Source organism: Hirundo rustica, chromosome 3, assembly GCF_015227805.2.
Source record: "Hirundo rustica isolate bHirRus1 chromosome 3, bHirRus1.pri.v3, whole genome shotgun sequence".
Taxonomy (NCBI): domain Eukaryota; kingdom Metazoa; phylum Chordata; class Aves; order Passeriformes; family Hirundinidae; genus Hirundo; species Hirundo rustica.
Genome location: NC_053452.1, coordinates 25,376,569 through 25,397,136, shown reverse-complemented (window position 1 = coordinate 25,397,136; position 20,568 = coordinate 25,376,569). Strand labels below are relative to the sequence as shown.

The 20,568-nt window shown below is 38.7% G+C and overlaps 1 protein-coding gene across 6 annotated transcripts in view; it reads right to left on the bottom strand.

Moving 5' to 3' along the window:
- Positions 1-20,568, bottom strand: part of EML4 (EMAP like 4) — a 148,919-nt gene that overhangs the window by 27,994 nt on the left and 100,357 nt on the right. For 4 of the 6 annotated variants that reach the window (XM_040058237.1, XM_040058238.2, XM_040058234.1 and 1 more), the window contains 5 exons: positions 20,087-20,119; positions 8,091-8,214; positions 3,112-3,261; positions 1,592-1,661; positions 231-341 (listed from right to left, as the gene is read on the bottom strand). In XM_040058237.1, the coding sequence (XP_039914171.1) occupies positions 231-341; positions 1,592-1,661; positions 3,112-3,261; positions 8,091-8,214; positions 20,087-20,119 (488 nt within the window). The remainder of the gene's footprint in view (positions 1-230; positions 342-1,591; positions 1,662-3,111; positions 3,262-8,090; positions 8,215-20,086; positions 20,120-20,568) is intronic. The other 2 variants (XM_040058235.1, XM_040058240.1) reach the window with 1 other exon arrangement.

Below are 20,568 nucleotides of genomic sequence, written 5' to 3'. Positions count from 1 at the left end.
TATTTACCATGCTGGTTTGTTACCGCAATTTTACATGTGCCATTTCCTGTTTTTCCACCAAGTTTGCTGCCAGCTGCTTTATAAAGTATACAGAAACTCTAGCGACACACTTTTAATACCAAAAGAGATCAGCCAGACAACCACATGCAAAATCTCCAGAGATTTCCCTCCCGTTCCCATAGGACTGGCCACGTCCGATGGAACACGCCGCAGAACCGCGCCCACCTTACCGCTTTGGAAAAATCCAAGCAGCCCACTCCGCGCTCAAAGGTGCCGAGGCCGATGACCTGCAGCGTCGCCAGGCTCACCGAGTCCCACACTCTAACATGGGGCTGCAGGGGCTGCGTGGAAAAGCAACGGGACAAACGGGTCACCACCGGCAGGGAAAGCACCGCGGGCCGGGGCCGCGCGTTGTTAAGCAGCTGCTGCCTGAATTACAAACTGCAGAGCAAAATGCAGGGTGACCTGCGCTGGTGATGCTGCTGGGTACTATCCTCAAAGCCAAAAGGGGAGAGTCAAGGCAGTGTTGGTCCTTATGTCTGGGCTACCAACGTGGCAGCGGTGCCGTCAAGGCAGGAAAGTGGCATTTGGTAGTTGTGAAAATGCTTTTAACCAGTTCAAGGAATTGAACAAATAATGGAAGAATCATCTTGCATTTAGGACCCCAAACTAGCGATATTATGCAACAACTGAAAACAATGATCAAAAATATATATAAATTAGGGAAAAAAGAAAAGAAACAAACCCTTGTGTACTGAGCCTCTTAACCATCACCAACTGGTCAATGAAAATGTCCCTGGTTCATACAACTACTACCCCAAACTAGCTAAGAAACAATCACAAATTAACTCGGCTTGAGGACAACATTCACCATTGAAAGCAACAAATCTTTGTATGGATGGAAAAACAAACCAACCAGCTCTAACGAGAGTCAGAAAATGCTCAGTGGAAACCACGTCTACAAAAGTCCTCACATGAATTTCTTACAAAATAAAAAAAATTAAGTTGAACATCTGAAAAAGAATTATATTTAACATGCTTCTACACTTCATAGCATGTCTTTTTTCCCCCCTCTGTTTATAACTTCATGAAAATAATCCAATTATTCAAATTCTGACAGAATCATGCCAAGAGGTGGAGAGCAGCATTTAAGTATGTTTGGTCTCAAATGAGCAAGTTTAGAGGAAAGCTTGGCATACCTTCCATGTATTCTCAAAGTTGGTTTCCTCTTCCATGAAGCTTTAAGACTACACTGACCCACAGAACTGGGGATTTGCTCTCCCTTGGGAGAAGACATATTGAAAGCAATACAACAGAAATTATGTGGCCTTATAAATCAATTACAAGATTCATGTTTGCTTGCAGATAAAGGACTTTAAGAGCTTCTGCTCTTTTTAATGTAAGGCTGAGTGTTTCTGGGTTACTGCCTTTTGCTACAGATACAGGCTGTTACCTGAGAAACTTAAAATATCTCAGTAAGTGCAGTAGTACATAATATAAACTGCAGACAGAAGGTGATTAAAAAATCCCAAACCACTTTTTTCCTGATTTTCAAAACAAGATACTACTGCTCAACAGCTCTATTACTTACCCTTCCATCTTTATCCACTCCAGCTAACTGTCCTGTTGCAATTCTAATTTTGTCTGGATGAACTGCAAGACTAAGACAGACAGAAATATGACTTGCTTTTGCTGTCAAAAGTCTTCAAAACGGAGAGGTGTTTTGTAAATTTTTTAATTTGTTTCTCAACAAAAGCCCACAAAGACACTTATGATGCTAAATCCCACTTTTAAGGAGACAGGTTGAATGTTTCTCATCAGATATTTCACTCTACACTGTACTGACTGTTTGCTGACACACAGCCAGGAATGCCAGAAGAGCCACCTCCATATGTGCTCTGACACATCTCAGGTTTGCACTACACTGGGAGTCCACTGCGACAAAATCTACATTTTCTCATAAAGAACCTCCTACACACAGTTATGTGCCATATTTATAAACACTATGGTGTATTTTATGGCTAAACCTAGTTATGTCATGAACCTGTGCACCCAGGAGTCAGGGATTACCACCACTTGAAATGAGTTACTGATGTAATTGTACTAATGAAGTGTGGTGCACTTCTAGTGGAAGTAAAAATCTGTCCTTGCTTATTACATTTTGCTTTGAAGCTGATGTGAAAAACAGATTTTAGCGAATACGTCCTCTGAGTCCTTGGGACTTTGTGATCTATATTCTTAACTGCTTTCTCTGTAAAATTGCAATGGTGAAGAAAGCCATTGAAAGAATAAAGGGGGCCAGGGCAAACCTGAAGAGGTCATAACGACGGACACCAAAACAATTTACAATTCAATTTAATTTTCTTTATTAATGTGAAGAACATAAACTGGCAGCATTCCTCCCACAGGAAGCAATTACACAGACAAGAGAAAAGAGCTTTATATCTCAAGTTTTCTCCAGTCAGGTACTGCACAGTAGAGAGTTTATATTCACAATCACATTTTGTGCGCTACTCTTCAGACTAACATACCAAATTCTGTAATGCCTTTGCAACCTTCAAGTCTCCTTTTCTAGGTTTTTTTTTTTTTTTTTTTTTTTTTTTTTTTTTTTTTTTTTTTTTTATTTTGGGGGCTTTTTTCAGACATGTTTCTGATTTCCCTGACTCTCTTAATATTGGATGGGGCATCTTTTACAAAATGAGAGTACGATTGCTCAGTTTTCGACATGGCATTCTAGTTCTCCTTTAGGATTACACTTTTGCCATACTGCCTGTAAACAACTGATTTAGAGTCAGGCTAACAACAATTTTTGATTTCTGGGACACCTATTTGGAATAATTTATGCAAAGATCCTTTCTTCAACCTGTCATTCTTAGACTGTATACATATCCCCTTGTTTTACATTTAAACCAGACATCCTAAGCTAGCATGGGCTGCTCTAACCCCATTTGTTTGTGGTGTGTTTACTACAGTGAAATCTACTGGGACTGATTAAACAGGAAATTACTACAACTGTGATGACATTAACTAGTTTGTACATACAGCAGGAGAGGAAAAGTAGTATTTCTGCATTATTACCCACACACTTACATGCAAATGTTGTGTACTAACCATTTAACACAGTCTGTGTGACCCAAGTAGTGCCGCTGGGTTCTCTCCTCGTAGTTAAATAGTACCACCACTGAGGCTATGAAATACACAATTTCTCCGGTAGGAAGGAGGTAAACATTGGCTCGACAGTCTCTTCCACGATACCCATATCTGTATTTTTTTTTAGTCAAGGTTTTCATAATCACTGAATACACAAGGGGAAAAAGAAAAAACAAAAAAACACAACAAAAGAATTTCCCCCCCCCCCCCTTAAAGGATTCCTGGGGAGCTCTCATGTCAGCAAATGCTCTTCAAGTTTTTCCCTCTGGAACTGCAGCACAATTTCACTAACACAGTTTAAAAAGAAATATAAAAACCCCATATAACTGGACTTCAGGAACCCAAATCCCTCAAGAAATTAAGATCACTGACGTTAAAAATAAGATATGGTAGAAGTAAAGCAAATACAGTATTGCAGTTTTCCGAAAATTTTCATGTGAAATTTCATTAGGTAACAGCAGGACTCACTATTCTAATTTAACTTTTTTTTTTTTTTACAGCAGCAGAGCTGTGTATCAGCAGGCTGGAGAGCAGAGTATTGCTTTCATTTGGCCTTTTAAAACAATTCCTAATGCCCTACAGGAAAAGGCAAGTTTCTGCACAGCAACGGCCAAGTTCAGGAAAGATTTCTTTAGACTTTTTTAAGAGAATTTTTTAAACAAACTAAACCAAACTTAAAAGGAATTTACACAGTGAAAAATACTCAATCCAAATCTACCCAAAATATATAAAAGGCATGTTTTCTGTAGGAATATGCACAGCTCCTAATAACATTCAGAAGTTTTACACACTGTGAACGAACCTTGGTTGGCATTGATCAAACGTTATTACAACTCATTATTTCTTTGGAACAGGTGCAGTTTTCTTTCTCTAGACTATTAATGTGGCTGCCTGCCTATATTTCAGTTCCCTGGGTCACCAGGAACAATTAACATCATAACTCAGACCTTAACATATGTGGTCCCAAAAATATTATTTTCCTGTTATGTCGTGCACTTTAGAGAGATTCCACTTCGTTGCCAACTAATACACCTGCAATAGCAAGAAAAAGATGGGAAACACATTAAGCAACTTTAGCTAAAGGATTCCAGCTTCAAGTCCTAGCTAACAGGTAAATAAAAGGAAGGCCTACGTGGAGAAAGCTGGATGGATAAGATGGCCCTTTCTCATAAATGAAAGCAGGTACATTAGTTCAAGTTTGGGAGTATCTCAACTGGCATATCCTAAGCTGATAGCCTGACCTCTATTCTCCATGAAAAAAGGGCACCTTTCTACCAAAAACAGCATCGCATCCCCAAAAATGCCCCACTACACTACCCATTACCCTTCCTCTACTGCAGGGCCACCAGATCAGAGGAACACTTGCAAAAGTAAACACATGCTGTAATTAAACAATAGTTCAAAGGGGACACTGCATTCAGCTGTCAATTAAACCCCTTTGGAGTGTGGAAAATGAAACAGATTTATATCTTGCTGTTTTCCGTTTAGTAGGGAAGAACACAATGGCTCCTCTGAAGCAGAGATTATTCACTGGCTTGCTAAGCAAATAATGTAGAGAGAACTGCTGATACAATACAAAGCTGACGGCAGAAAAAAGGGATGCCTCTGTTTCTCCTCCATTACTATTTACTTCACCCCTCGGTTCTCCTCTTTCTTAGCTTAAACACTGACGGAACTAAAAGAAACCCCAGAATGGCCTTTCATAAAAAATAACAAACAAAAAACCAAACAGTTGAACTTTCAAAAGCTATGGGCTAGAAACCAATAAAAATATTTTTTCTATCCTGAAGCATTAAGAACGCTATTTTAAATGCCTTCTCAGAGGAGAGAGGCAGATTTTGCTCATCTGCTGTACACAATAGGGAATGCATTGATAAGGATTTAGTAAGACTGACATCTTTGAACATTCAGCCTAGAAAAGCATTAATGATTTACATAAACATGTATTTCCACAGCAGAAGTCTTGCATGCTTAGCCAAGCTAGAGCCAAATACTTTAAGACCCATCACTGAGCTCTGACATTTGTGAAGCTGTGAGAAAAAAACCAAAAAAAGCCACAGAACATTTTCTCAGTACCTTCCTTTCTTTTAACCCTCCCACAAAATAAAGTACCAATGAGTAGCTCCATTTTCTAGAAGCACATGTTTTTCAAACACATAAAAGAAGCACCTGTCTTGTGGAACAATTCTTTTGCTTTCTTCATTTTCTATCTCAGACTATATTAAGTGAAGAGAGATTGTTGCTCCACAGCACTTCTTTCCTGCTCCACACATGCAAAACAAAGCAGCACATACAGTGCAATAAAATTAATGCAATAATTGACTGTGTCTCTTCAGAAAAAGGGGTGACACAACTTTGATGCTTGATTTCCACTGAATGCTAATCTTCCAGTGAAACTGATGATCAAATCAGGGAAACTGAGAGAGAGTTGCCTTGATATTGTGATTATTTCTCACCAATTAAAAGGACTGTTTTGTCACAACATTCAATATATTTAAAAACTTTGAGTTTTAGGGGTTTTTGTTGTTTAGTTTTCACTGGCCAAAAATAGCTCTGTCCTCATGTCCTCATGAAAAGTGATCTACCCTAGACCAGAATTCAGCAGTATATTTACCACTGTCTTCAATTATTCTTAGAAAGAAGAGCACACTACTGCTAAAAATAATCTCATAAAATGGAGTCTGAAATACCCTCCTGAAACTGAGCTACTATACACTGGGAGAAAGACTCTTAAAAATCACTGTCAAAAGCTGCACTGTGACCGCTGAAGCTACTAAATAAGCCAATTTTACTATTACTAGGAATGTCAGATATGCTTTAACCAGTTTTGAAGGCCAGTATCAAAGACTGCACTAAAAAGCAGGGATGTTCAAACTAAATTATTCAATTTAAATGACATCACTCAGGAACCAGACACAGTCAAGAGCTCACACTTCACCATGAGTTGCTTTATCTTCCCAAGCAGCTCAAGCATTTCTTCAAATGACAATAATCTGCAAGGCAGACAAAAGTTAAGTTTCTCTAGGTGAACCTACAGTACAGGGTATCAGGAGTTGAATAAACCTATAAGAAAACATTTAAAAAGGGGACTCCCCCCACTTCCCAAACCAACCAATAAACCAGCAAAAAACCCACTCCAATAATCTGCCCGTTGCTTCCTTGCAGTTGCTCATAGTTGATGAGCATTTTCCAAAAGAGTAATAACAAAGGAAAACCCAACTATAAAAAATCATCCAGAAGGCAGGAGAATTAGAAGAATTCAAAACAAATCCTACAAATGGAACTATTCAACACTCAGTTGAGCTTTCAGGTGCAAAACACTGACATTAGTAGAATACTAAGTGAATCATCGTCCCCATGCCTTTTTAATAAGGTGTACAGGGTTCAGTTTGCCATCATGTTTGCAAGATACAGCTGCCTTGCAGATTTGTTCCCCTTGCTAAACCAAAGCATAAAGCAGAAGGTCTGCTGCTGCTGCATTTTCCAAACTGAAGAGCAATTTTGTTCAAATTCACAGAGACCAATATTTAGTCCTCATAAATTTTACCTTTGCATCCAAAAGATACCCTGCCTTCATAAATACACTGGTCTGCTTTGGGATGACATTTCCTTAAACACATTCCAAAACACATGGACAGTCTCTTTCGACTAGATTTATTTCACTTTAATTAGACCTCAGCAGTCAACTGGTTTAACCTGAACTTAAGATTCTTGGACATTAAATGCGTCCACGCTGGGATTTGCACCTACTTAACTGAGGGTGTGATTTCATGATCAGTTTTCATCAGTACAAACTGCTCACTGATGCTGGAAAAGCCGGGCTGCTGTTCCTCCAGTATGCCAGTTCCAGTCCTTGCATGTTTGTGAGGTGAATCAAACTAATGTATCAGTCCTGCTTGAAAATTAACTTTACCAAAAGAGATTACATTTCAGCCAGATCATTGACTGACCCAATTCACTCCACAGTCATGAGTGCCAGCATCAGCAACCAAGAGCTGCAATGATTGGAAAACTGGGTACCACAGTTTTTACAAGGCATGAATAAGAGCTCTGTTTTTCTTCCAGTCAGACTTTAATCCAAAACTTTCTTCCTGACATATGACAGTGGATCATCAACATTCCTAAAAAATCTTCTTGCTTTCAGCAACATCAGAGCATCAAACTTCAGATTGTTACAACTCAAGTGCTGCCGAGACACGTTCTTTTACTGAAGTAGTAAGAAGCTTACTTACACAATCACAGCTTACTGGAAAAATCTGCAGAGATGGGGGAGTGACAGGAAGACCCAAACGTGTGCAAAAGCACATCTCTTAAAATAAACTTAATGTCTGATCTAGTAAACTTGGAGAATTGTCATCAGCCACACTCCTATTCAGTTATTCAAATGATAAATTTAGTGCATTTAATACAAACCAGTTTCCAAGAAATTAACCGCTTCAATTTGGAGCTGAAATACATAAGCAGTGCAAAGGATGGCTGCTTCTCCAATCCTCACTCCACAGGAAAGACAACTAACTCAACATCTTCCATAGTTCTAAAACTTCCTAAAAAGGATCAGAAATTGAAAACTAACTGTTCCTGAAGCAAAGCCTACATAATAATATGGTGGGAGGCAGAGGGGGACATTTTCCAAACTCTGTAACTCTCCAAAGATGCTTTATTTTGCACTAAATATATATCATGTAATAAATCAGAATTAGTGTCAATGGCAAAATAAACAAAGAAAAAGTACAGTATTTCCATACCTTTGTTGTCTGCCATTTAAAGTTGTACTATACAGGAGTTACAAACCATTTCCATTGTTAAATTAATTTGAACATTTTCCCAGACCTTTTAGCTCTTACCTCTTAACAGAGAAAAAACAAGACTGGACTGTAAAAGGGAAAAATGCAAGACGAGACAAAAAGGGAACAGTGAGGAGTTATTGATATTAAGGATACACCCACTCCAGTTTTAACTTTTCAGGAGGCAGCTCTGTCCTAATATCATCATAGTTTTCTACATCAGAAGGAATGAACATTGTGATTGGTCGGCCTCGCATGAACATCTTGATATATTCTCCCTCTGTTGAAACAAAAAGACACATTAATCATGTGGCAAGTTTATTCAAGTGAGAACAAAAGAAGCCAGCACAGAGATGCAAATCACACTGGTTATTTAACAATTATTTTTGAAATGTGAGCTTGGTAAAGGCCCAGATTTTATTTTTTTTTAATGGAACATTAAATGCACAGAACAAGCGTTAGTTGAATTTGTGATAGAACAGACTGAGCATGTAACATTTTAGACATGCAAATTAAGTTATAAAGGCAAAATTCAAATCTGAAATTGAATAATTAGTCACAGAATTATAGGACAAGGTATTTCAGGTTGAAAAGGACCTGAGGAGGTGTCTAAGTCCAATCTCTGCCTGGCCATGAGGCCAGACTAGGTTCCTCAGGCTTTTGCCTAATCCAGATTTGAAGAACTCCTAGGATGGAGATGGCACAGCCTCTCCTGGCACTTGATAGCATCTCAGGGGCCTTTCCCACAGAGCTTGCTTTCTGCATCCCCTCTGTCCCCAGACTGTTCCTGCCAGAGACTCTTCTTTCCCATAGGTGCAGGACTTGGTATTTATCTCTCTTAATTCTGTGAGGTTCCTGCAAGCCCATCTCTCCAGCACAGCCACTGGGCCACCAGACTGCTGTCACTGCAAACCTGAGAGTGCACTGTGTCACCTACCTCAGGCCACTGCCAGGGATGATGAGCAGGGCAGAGTCAGGCCAGAATCCTGCAGACTCCACGTGTCATCTACTGGCCACCAGGTGCAGTATGACCCATGAACCACAACTCTCCAACGCCAACCACCCAACTGGTTTTCCCCCCCTGCCCCAGCTGCCCACCTTTCCAAATCCTAATGGCCAAGCTAAGACACGAGGACACTGCAGGAAAAAGCGTCAAGAGCTCTGCTGATGAATATAATCAAGAATTATATATCATCACCAACTAATACAGAAACTTGAGTTATCAAGCACTGTATCCTGAAGAATGGAAAAAAGCAACAGCTCAGAATGACTCCAGATAATACTGCCTACAGCTGTGACAAAACACATGTGTATCACCTCTGGGGCAATCTGAGCACTTCGAAAGCCTTTAGGAGTTTTCAAGGAAAGTAAGTTTATCTACACAGGGAAAATTACAGTTCCACTTCAAAAAGCACTGATGACGAGGAGCTAAATATTCCACTAACTTTGCATCCATGAAGTAGTAACTTTTTATTGCTCTCCAACTTCATTAGTAATTAATATCCAATTTAGTATATTAAATATTATATTATATATTATTAACCAAAATAATATAATATTCTGCTGTGAATTTGGAACACTGACACTTTTTTATGAGTGGAAATTAGAAAATCATAGCAGACGCAGGAACTAGAGTTCAACCCAAAATTTAAATAGTTGAGTAGAAGTGGAGTAGAAGAATAGCTATAAATTAGCAATACGGTATTAAGAAATCTCTAATCACATTTGACACAACAAACATGAAGCTCTAAAATTAAGATTTTTAAACAATTACTTTAGTACTTCTTTAAGAAACAAACATGAAACAGACTTTCCCATAATGCCCAAGGAACGCTTGGAAATATTTCCCCAATAAAGCATAAGAGTAATACTCAGACTGCATGATTGTGCAATCTATGTCTGGTCTTCCCTAAGATATCTGAAATTGAAATGATGAGAAACTCAGATTTATTTCCACAGAATGATAGCTTAACAGCTCAAGTCAAACTTGGAGATCTAAAAAGGCAACAGAAACTAGGTAATTTTGGTGACAGCAGAAGCAAGGAAGTCTCAAAAACAGTCTCTTCTGCTTAAAGAAACATTTTTAGAAGATGCATAGATTGAGAAATAATCCAAGTTGTGAACTAGACTAACCTGAAGACAGGATCTCTACCCTTTTCTGAATTTGAAATATTCCCACTGTACAGACCACAGAATCATATTATGTCTTACTGCAGTCAGAGAATGAGAGAAGAAAAACTTGTATTTTCATCCATTAAAGATACAAATTAATTTTGTACAAAATTTGGAAATTAGTTCTTGACACTCGAGCTAGACAAGACAGAAGAAGAGCAAAAACCAGACTACTGAAAAAAAATGTGGTGAATATTCTAGCTTATTTTAAAGAAGTATTTATGATAATAGAGAATTTTATAATTCTATTTACAGTATTGTGTGAAATTCTGTGGATTACCTCCTCAGGTCTAAAAACAACAGAAAGCACTAGCTTGGAACACAGCAGTGATGATCCTAGCACACAGCAATTATTTGGAGAGCACCAACACATACAGGAAAAATCTATGGTGAGGAAATAATATATTATATCCAGTAACTCCTAACTTAGAAAGAACTACCCAGGAGCCTGTGTGATTTTAACACCACTGCATTGCTCAGACTTAACTAGATCAAGGAAACTGCGCACCTGAACATAAGCTAGTTAGAAGTGTTATTCTACATGATGTGACACTCACTGTGAAGATTTCCCAGCACACATGGCTCAATTTGTCAAAAACTTTTGTTTTTCCCCTTAACACACTGTAGTCGGAGCTCTAAATGCTTAAGAGTTTTAAATGTTTTTGTTTGTTTGATGAAATAGACCATTATAAAATTTTCCAAGTTCCCAGACCTGCAAAATATGATTAGTCTTTTTAGGTCAACCTTCTGGGGGGAAAGAAAAAAAAAAAAAATTTGAATTTTGTGTCATTTTTGATCCTGATAGAACATTTACCCTGTGATGGAAGCAACAGTCCAAATACAACTGAAAGATAGTGGGAAAAAAACCCCACAGATTTAAGAAATTATTCCTGAACAGAGATCATGATAATTCAGCAATTCAAAACTAACACATATCCAAAGCGTTTTCTCATTTAGCATATTAATACAAGGAAAATTCAGCCATACAAATCCAGCATGAAAGGAACAAATACTGAAAAGATGAAAAAAAAGTTGCCTTGCTTCTTTCTTCTTTCCAAGAACAAACACGGGTACTTTGAACAAGAACCCTACGAGTCCCTCCACTGAGAACAGTAGAAAACCTGTCCCAGATAAAATAAAAAAGAACAAATAAAATCACTCCCTGGTAGCTAAATTAGACACAACAGTTATTTTACCACATGTGCATTGCTTAATTGCATTGCTAAGAAATGTTAAAGATTAGAGCTGTCACTAGTTTGACATAAATGTTTAGATAATTACTCCAAACTAGTACCACGTCTCATTTATCCACCAATCAATTTTTATAGTTTGTATATTCAGAGATAAAATAACACTGGCCAAACCCACAAGTAATGTATTAACAATGACCTTTCTATTAAAATCTGGCACCACGGTCTTATAAATTAAAGCTTGAGGGTATTTACAAAAGACCAGTCATTGTTGAATCATAAATTCTTGATTTAACACTGAGCTTGACACTTCTGGTTCCACAAGATCTGTGCAAAATGATGCCACAAATTTAGGATCAAATTTCTAATTGTTGCTTAGAACAGTGGAGACAACCTGCACATGAAATTCTTACGGATGGAGGCAGTTGCACCTGTTGGACCCTGCAGATGAGAGACATAAAGAGTCCAAGAGGAGTTCAGTCAAAAGTCTCTGGCATAAGAGGCTCTCTTGGAGCTCAGGGAAAATAATATCTCTAGGGCACTCAGATACAAATTAGCTCTCTGAAGTTTCCCATTAAAGAAAGAACATTCTTTTACCTTTATTAACTAGCTGTATTTACTCAGGATTACCTTTGAAGATGCATATTTAAAACACTTGTTAGAAAGACATAAGCTAGGTAAAAACTTGATTAAGCCTCTCTCTAAAGAAGAAGACAGATTAGAAAAAGAGACAACCCACAGAAAGATTTTTTTTTTTGTCTAAGACTGTAAATTTCCTTTTATTACAATAACCTGTAGGGCAGATATAATATTAATGTTAAAATCTTTTGAAATACTATAGAGGATGACAGCATACCAACACCATTCTCAAACAGCAAATAATTGCCTGAGGCCAAATTCCTGTATTTGCAACCTAAGGAAATCAGTAATTTAACTCTTTCATATTATACTTGCCCAACTGAATGATCAAGAGCATAAGACTGCACTCCTTTCCTGCAGCCTCACTATTTTCCAATACAAAGCAGCATATCTAGACTTTTATTTCCTTCTTTTGGGAAAAAAAGAGCCTTGGTCAAGGGATGTAAGGGATGACAAGGAAGAAAAAGTCAGAACTTCTAAAGAGAGTGGGTAAAAAACTCACCAAACCCCAACAAACAAAAAATCCTTGACAATTCTGGTATCTACCAGGCTGAAACCACTAGGTATAAAAGTAAAATTATTTTGTTCCATATAAAGAGATGTTTAGATCCCACTATCCACCGAGCAGAAGCATCTGGGGAAGGTGTGGCTGGCAGATGTGCGTGGAAAGGGCCAGGAGGGCATACCGTGAAGAACCCTTAGCGCTTGCTAAATTAATTAATCTGCAACTGCAGACACCCTATAAATCCTTTCAAGTATGGATCAAACCTACTGAAGGCACAGTTGAAGCTCTGCAGGCAGCACACCCAGGTGCCATGGATTATTCACACAGCACAAAAAGGAACAGCTCAGGCCCAGAGTTGCTACAGAAGGCAGCATCAGGTGGCTGCAGCGCCCTGGCTCCAGGAGCCGGCTTTTCACCAGGAACAGCTGTAGCTGCTTTTTGCACAGTTCTGAGCTCAAATTCACAGCCCTTGCCAAACTCTGCTTGGCTCTGCGATATTTCACCTCTTGAGCCTCAAAATTTCTTTACACAAGTGCCAGGGAACACAGGATCAGCACTCCCAATTTACGCTCCCAGGACTGGCTCAGGCTTATTACCTCACATAGCAGCCCTCAGTGCCCTGGACCTAAGTAGACTCCATGCAGGTCTTGGCTCTCCATGGGTTCCCCAGACATTTGGGAAAATTATTAACTCAGCCCCAAAGATGCAAAACTACTTAATTTGACTAAAATGTGGCCCCAGTCAACTGAAGTGACACAAAACACTTCTCGTAAGGAGAGAAGCCAGGACGTGGTGAGGGCACATGTAAAGGTAGTCTTGAACACTGTTCAGGCACGTGGCTTTGTAAATTAATGTAATGAGCTGGAAGAACATCATGGCTTGGCTCAGCTCAGCCTAGTCCAGCCTGACAGATACAAGCCCTCTCAGTGCCCTCTCTCTGCTTGTATTGATGTTTTTCACTCTGCAGAGTACTGCAGCACCTGCTTTGGAGAGCAGAGCCTTGGCTGTCACTGAGAGACACAAACACACTCTACTGATTTCAGAATAGCATCCAAAAACCTCCTCCTAACTACTAGCTGGGAACTTCTCAACTTGCAGGTGACAATAACACAAGGCCAGGTTGTTTTCTTTCTGTGTGTGTGATAGCATGGCTGCTCACTTTGGCACAGATCTGCCCATCTGCTGTCAGAAAGTGAACTGGGGGAGCATGAAAACAGCAATCCTCCCAGCCTTCATATTCTGAAAAAATAAAAACACCCAGCTATTTAACTCTCTTTTTGTATCATAAGGGTTTAGTCTGTCTCTACAGCATCACAAAATTTACCCTTTATGGTTATGAGTGCATGCAGTATTAGAGAGGAGAACTTGTACCAGGGTTTTGATGCATTAACACTTTGCACAAGGCCTCTGTCTCCATTAGGATTACTTCTGATACATTCTGGGACTGCATTTGTGTTTTCAAAATAAGTGAGTGGTTCAGTCTTCGTAAAATGAAGTGGCATGTTCTAGCCTTTCCCCTCTCGTTTAATTCTGGCAAGCACCTCTTTATAGCTAGAACACTGCTAGCAACTCCTGCATGAATAATTTTTTTATACTACTTCAGCCTCAGGAACATATAGTCTTACAGTACTAAAATCTCAGCTTCCAACTCTATCAGTTTGGTATCCCAGCTTTGTGTAATCAGTGAAATTTCAATGCTTCTACTTTCCTGTGTTAAGTTCATTAGTGTAAGCACTAAGCCAAATAGGTTCCAGCAGGCTGGACGCAGATGTTAGAAACCATATCTTACAGCATGTTCTTTGGGAATTTACAGCTTGACAGAGAAGAAAAGAAGAGATATGTTGGTGAAACAAGGTGCTTCTAGTGAGAGGGAGCTCCAGAAACCTGGCTGACCTGCAGGAAAATGAGTGCATCTTCTCTGACAGTGTCTGTAAGCCAGCATAGTCACCTTGCATGCAAGGAACCTGTTGGTAAGGCATGGCAATCCAAGACTGACTAAAACTAGGGACAAATAAAATTTGTAGACATATAGTGGACTGACTGAAAGTTTTCTGCAAAGCCTCCTTGTAGCAAGAGCAGATTCCTGTTAGTATGGAAAAGCTTTGAATCAGGCCTTATAAAAAAAATTTGAGAAGAAAAAGCAGCTCAGTAACATTAAAATTCAACTCCCCAAAATTTCTCTTAAATCACCTTTGGAAGAAGGTTTTAAACCCAGCAAATCAGGGAAAGAAAGCTGGAAGGTAAGGGCAATGAAAAACCCTGCAGGTGATAACAGAGAGTAAAGATATTGCAATACAAACCATCTGAAAAGCTGAAATTAGTGCTTCTATGAAGCCAGCACAGAAAGACTCATGCAATGGCATTTAAGCAATTTATTACTTTCCCTGAATCATATTCTTAGGGAAATATGAAAGGCTTGCAAGGGAAAATAATAAAAATAGTAAAAAATGAGGAGAAAAAAGATCAAAGAAGTCTTTGTAGATTAACTCCAAAGTATATAGAGCGAAAAGCAATTCAGAAGGCATGAAAGCTACTATTCTGATACTTCAGAAATTTGAAGACAGTGACACTACAAAATCCTCCTGTTTTCCAAAACACATGCCGCAAAAAGAAATCATCAAGTAGTTTTGTAGAAGCGTGTGAGACACCTTCACCTTCATTAAAAGATTTCTTCAACAAAACTGGACATAATGTATTTAATAGAACACATTTTATATTACACTATTCCTCATTAGACAAGACATTGAGGTAGCCCCTCAAGTCTTTGCTGTAATTAACTGCTCTTTAGCTAGCAAGTGTGTACATAATGAGATGTCTAATGTAAATGCATACATATATACACACACACAAGTTTAGTTATAAAGGAATTATTATAGTAATTTTGCAAATTATTACTGACTATGTTTCAGAAGGTCCCTCCCCATCTAGTTTGAAAGTCCAACATGGTCCGATGCATTAAAACCCCAGATCGGTTCTATCTGTGTGTAGCAGAACCCTAAAGTGATTTACAAGCAAATGAAACACCCCAAAGGCTCCAACTAGCTTGGCCATGCAGAACACTCTAATATTATACAATAAACTACCACATCCAGGGGACATTTATTAATCTGTCTTCACCTTCTAGTTGCTTGACCAGTGAAGTTATGCTTTTTAAAACTACAAATAGCTTCTTTCCCACAAACCTTCTGCTTTCAGGCCTGTGTCCAAGATCTCTGCAGGACCACTAATGTGAAGGACAAGAGCTTAGAAGCCTGTTTCTAATTTAAACCAGTGCTAAGAGTACAGAATAACCAAATTCAGCCAGACTGTTACATTCAGCCTCACAGTGGGATTAAAATGTGACTGCAGGTCTGCCATCTCTCACCCCTAGCTATTATGTGCCAATGCCTGCTGAACCTGACAGACGGACATGCACCGTTGTTACTGAGCCCTGGTGCAATGACAGCCAAGGAGTCAAATACAACAGATGAGATGAGAGACTTGCCCTGATTTGGAATGATTTTACAGCCTGCCTTGAAATTTCTTAACAGATCTTTGGTTATTAATTTTACATAATCTGATAAGTAAACTTTGCTTTTTCATTTATTGGGTGACATTGAATATGTCTAGACATATGAATCTAGGCCTTAACAAGAGTTACCATTAGCACTGAAATAACTGAAGTTTAATATTAAACTTTAGCTTTTTATTTAAAAAAAGCAAAACAAAGACTGAAAAAGGAATACTGGACACAAACAAGCTCAACAAGACTCTACCTAAATGCTTCCTGCTTAAAAAAATAAAAAAAATAAAAATCCTAACTTCACCAAGAATCAATGATAAAAACTCCCAAGTACACAATTTGGTTTTGTGACAATATTGATGGGTTTTAAGAATATATACTGTGCCTGAACAAGAGCAAGAAACCCAATAATGATAGACAGGGTCTCCATTTGCTCTCAGGTACAGGAGCACCTTCAACAACCATCTGATACAAAATCACTGCCTGATGAAAAAGCAATCTGAGATAGTCACTGAATTTTGCACTCTCTGCCGAGAGCACACATTGTCAGCAGGGTTTTTTCCATTGTGTGCTTCACAATTCTTCTGTCCATGAAGCTAAAATGATAGCACAGTTAAACTAACACAAGAAAAAGTACTGGAAACTAAAAAAGTACGATTAAAAAAAAAAACCAAAAAAACCTTAGGAATGCAGTGCATGTTTTTCATTAATTCTTTCACATACGGTTTACATCGCCATCCAAAAAGTTTAAGCATCTCTTATTACTTTATAATAAATGAACAAGTGATTCATATATCGAGCTGCTATTGCTGAAAATCAGAGTCAAACACACAATCTCAGTGAAATAAATTACCTTTTATCTTAAAATAAGCCAGGTCTTTAACTTCTGGGTATAAAAATATGAATGTCTTATGATTAATACTTTAAAAATGTTTCTGCTGTAGTGAGAAGCTAGATGGCTTTTATAGGCAATTATAAACACCTGCTGGTAAAGAATTTAAAAGAATAGCTTTAGTTAGGGTCTTTTTAAGGCTGTAGTAAGCACCTATCCATTTCGGCCATGGCTTTATTGGATTTTCACAGAATTTTAGTACTGGGTTTTACTGTAAAAAGGCTGGTGGTTTAGAAGGACAAACAAACCAAGTGACCCTATGACATCTGCTGCAGCACATACCCAGAAGCTCGAAGCTCCGGACTAACCTTACGGGAAGTACACGCAATTCAACCTGAGTGGGAGAGATAAAGGCACTGCGGGAATAAAATTGGGTAGTGAGAAGGTACGAGATGACACTGCAACACCTGTGGCTTGGCCATGGAGATAAACAGGAAAAACTCAAGTGGCTGCCCACAAGGCAGCTGCAGGCTGTGGCTCCCCATGCTGCTGCTGGCAGGAGAAGAGGATTGCCTAGGTCTTGCTGACATTTCCATGCAACACTCTCTGGGGGACTCCACACCAAACCAAAGCCAATTCCAACACCACAGCGAATGCCTTTCACTGCTGAAGCTCATCTAAGACTCTCACTTGCTCCCCACGTCTTTCACTTTAACAGCTAACACCAACAGAAACCACAACGAATCTACGCAGAGTATCAGAACACAGATACAACTGCAGGAACTTCTGCTGGTAGCAAAATTAGATTCCATGAACTAAGCATGCAAAGATGCATTCGTCTATATTTTGTGAGACTATACCAACATTTTCAAAGCTTTTTTTTTATTAGCTGAATCAAAAAAAGGAAACAAATTGATTCCAGGATGTTCAAAGCAACACAAAATTGTCATCCTCCACCCCATTATCCTATGCAAACACGTTCTGCTATGAAATCCTGCAATTTCACACTGATTCTAAACTTATTTTATGCATTTATAAAGATACTGACATATTTTTACCACAGATTTGCTTTGAAGCTTGACATTTTGCACACCAGCAGTCTCCCCAAGAGCCTCCTTCACAGAATTTCTAGGTCTAAGGAAGCACATGGATGCAATCCTTATGGGAGATGTGTGCTGGGAGCATACACAGTGTTTTACACACAGCTCAGTGAAATAAGCAGCTTAGGGGAGCTGCTGCAACTTAATTAACAGAGAGATTGCTCACCCCTAGAGGCAAAGGCTGGCAAGCCACAAATGAGCATTACAGCAGCCGTAACTTTTTGTGCCCTCGTGCTCCACGACAGGAAGGTTCTGAACAAACACCATGAGCAAGGGCAACTCTTCATCCCACCCTACCCAAGAAAATCCCACCCAAGTCCACAGGATTTACCTCAGAAACACCATGCTAACTGTCTATGGAAATCTTCAGCTTCCTGACCAGTTGGGTCAAGGTGCCAAGTGGAAATTGGTTTACGTATGTGGCAACTGTCAAGTACAAAACAGGCTAAAGTCACCTGCCCTGATGGAGAAGTGACAAAGTATTGCTAAGCTTTTACTTCAAAGGATGGGTAAACCTACTGCAACAACAGTAACCTACACAGGTTTTCTTCCTGTGGCAGTAAACACAACATAAAAGCTAACAGTCTTAGACACACAGACACACTCCAAAACCTGTCAAAAATACATTCAGTGGTCCCTATCTAAAAAAACCCCAAAAACCCAACGAACAAAACTTTGAATCCTCTAATTGCATCTTCATCCATGTTAGAGACAGAATTACATTTAGCCACTCCATGTGTTTAAAATGGAGCAAATGCATTTCCTATGATGAGACTTTCCCTCTACCTCCCCTGTTTGTGGGGCTCTGTTATCTGCATAATGCTGCTCTTTGATTCCAGTTAGGCTCAGGACAGACTATGGCATGACACACCTGGAAGGTGCCCATGCATCACAACCTCTGCTCAGTAACACCGAAGATACAGGGAACACACCGAGGCCACTGAAGTTACAGCTAGCAGAATAAGAGAACCTCAGGATGGTCCATTTTGGGCAGAACACGAAGAGTTGTAGAAGCACATTGTAAGGAAATAATTAGTACTGATGGTACTTTAGCTATACACAACTCGGTTTTGTGAAAAGCTGTTTTTACTAGGAAAGGTATTTTTAATACAGTAGTTTTATTTTAAAATTGCAAAGCTAAATTGCAGCTGGTCTGGCCACTATTGATTAGCTTTCCTTTTACAGTAGCCAGTGCTGCACATATGTATTGTTCCACAGCTGGTGTTAAGCACTGTGGTGGCGTAATGAAACAGTTCTTCTTTGTTCTTGATACTTATTCTTTCTCTTTCACACATCTTGTTTCTGAAGAAGCATTTGGTAAGCATCAGTTCAGAATATTTTTATACCTGTAATTTCTCTGTGAACTAGAAAAAGATAAAGCAATTGGATCCAAGTTGATTTTTGCTTTCATTCCAACAATTTGTACATTAACTTTCAAAAAATCTGAGGGTGTTTTCTTCTTTGAAGGAGACCAAAAGCAATCAAACTGTGAATAATATAAAGTTGCTGACAGCACAGAATCTGAAGACTATAGATTTGTTAGTTAGCAGCAAAAAAGCACAAGACAAAACCCCTGTACATAGGACTGCTGTGTACAGCATGCACTTGGGTTACATGCTTTAGTTTTGAAACCACATGCTTCAGTACAGTTCACAGGACATCAAAGGAGAGTAGTTTTGCAACACTAGAAGTGGTCTTCTTTTGTAGTCACATCCCACCATGTTCTGATAGATGGCTCCTTTTCATAGCTGAACAAGCCAGCAGCAGCAGGTAGCCACAGAATGCAAGATTCATTGGTGCAAGGGCATATGCTTCAGAAGAGACTCATTTTTTATTTCAGGAGACTATTAAAACCTTCAGTCTCTGTTCTTGTCTAATCAGCATATTGTAATATTGGCAAGGCAGAAAGCTGAGATAAAACAAATCTTTTATTTGGCAGTTCTTAATACTCTGATATCTTAGGCAACAATGCAAGACTTCTATTTGAACACATATTCCTCTCCAACAAAATTATGCGTGCTGTAATTTATTTTAACTATTCCCCAAATAGTCCCCATATAGATTGCAATATGCATATACATTTCCATAAGAAGAGAGCTGAAATATTAAGAGAATATGCACTGATGCTCTTTGATGGTGAAAAGCCAAATAAAAGATTTGTGAGAGTGCTAAATTAGAAGAAAGCGACCAAAGCGCATAGCTTAATTCTTACCTTGGCTGTTTTTTTCACGAGTTGACATTTTTGCTAGTTATGGGACAGAAATAAAATATCTTAAAACTATTTCTAAAGTCTCACTCACACTCGCTTGGATGAAGACTAGCACATAGGTCAAGACTTTAGATTTTTGTTTTCATAACCTCTCTCTATGCACATATACATAAAGAAAATAATTTTTAAAAGGGGGTTTTGTTTCACAAAAGTAAATCAAATCCTCCCACCACCCACCTACCAAAAATTTCTACACTTAAAGATCCAATCTGATGGGGTATTTCTCCATAATTTCCAAGATTCATATACATATCTGGAGTAACTTTTTGCCAAATAAATTCTTGGGAGTTGATTAATGCCATTTTACCTCTAAACCCCTGTTTCATAAGCATATGTCCCAATGTATTCATTTACAGGAAATACTACTCAGTCGAAAGCAAATATTTTCAACTTCATCTGGTATTTAAAAATACATGTTTTTATTT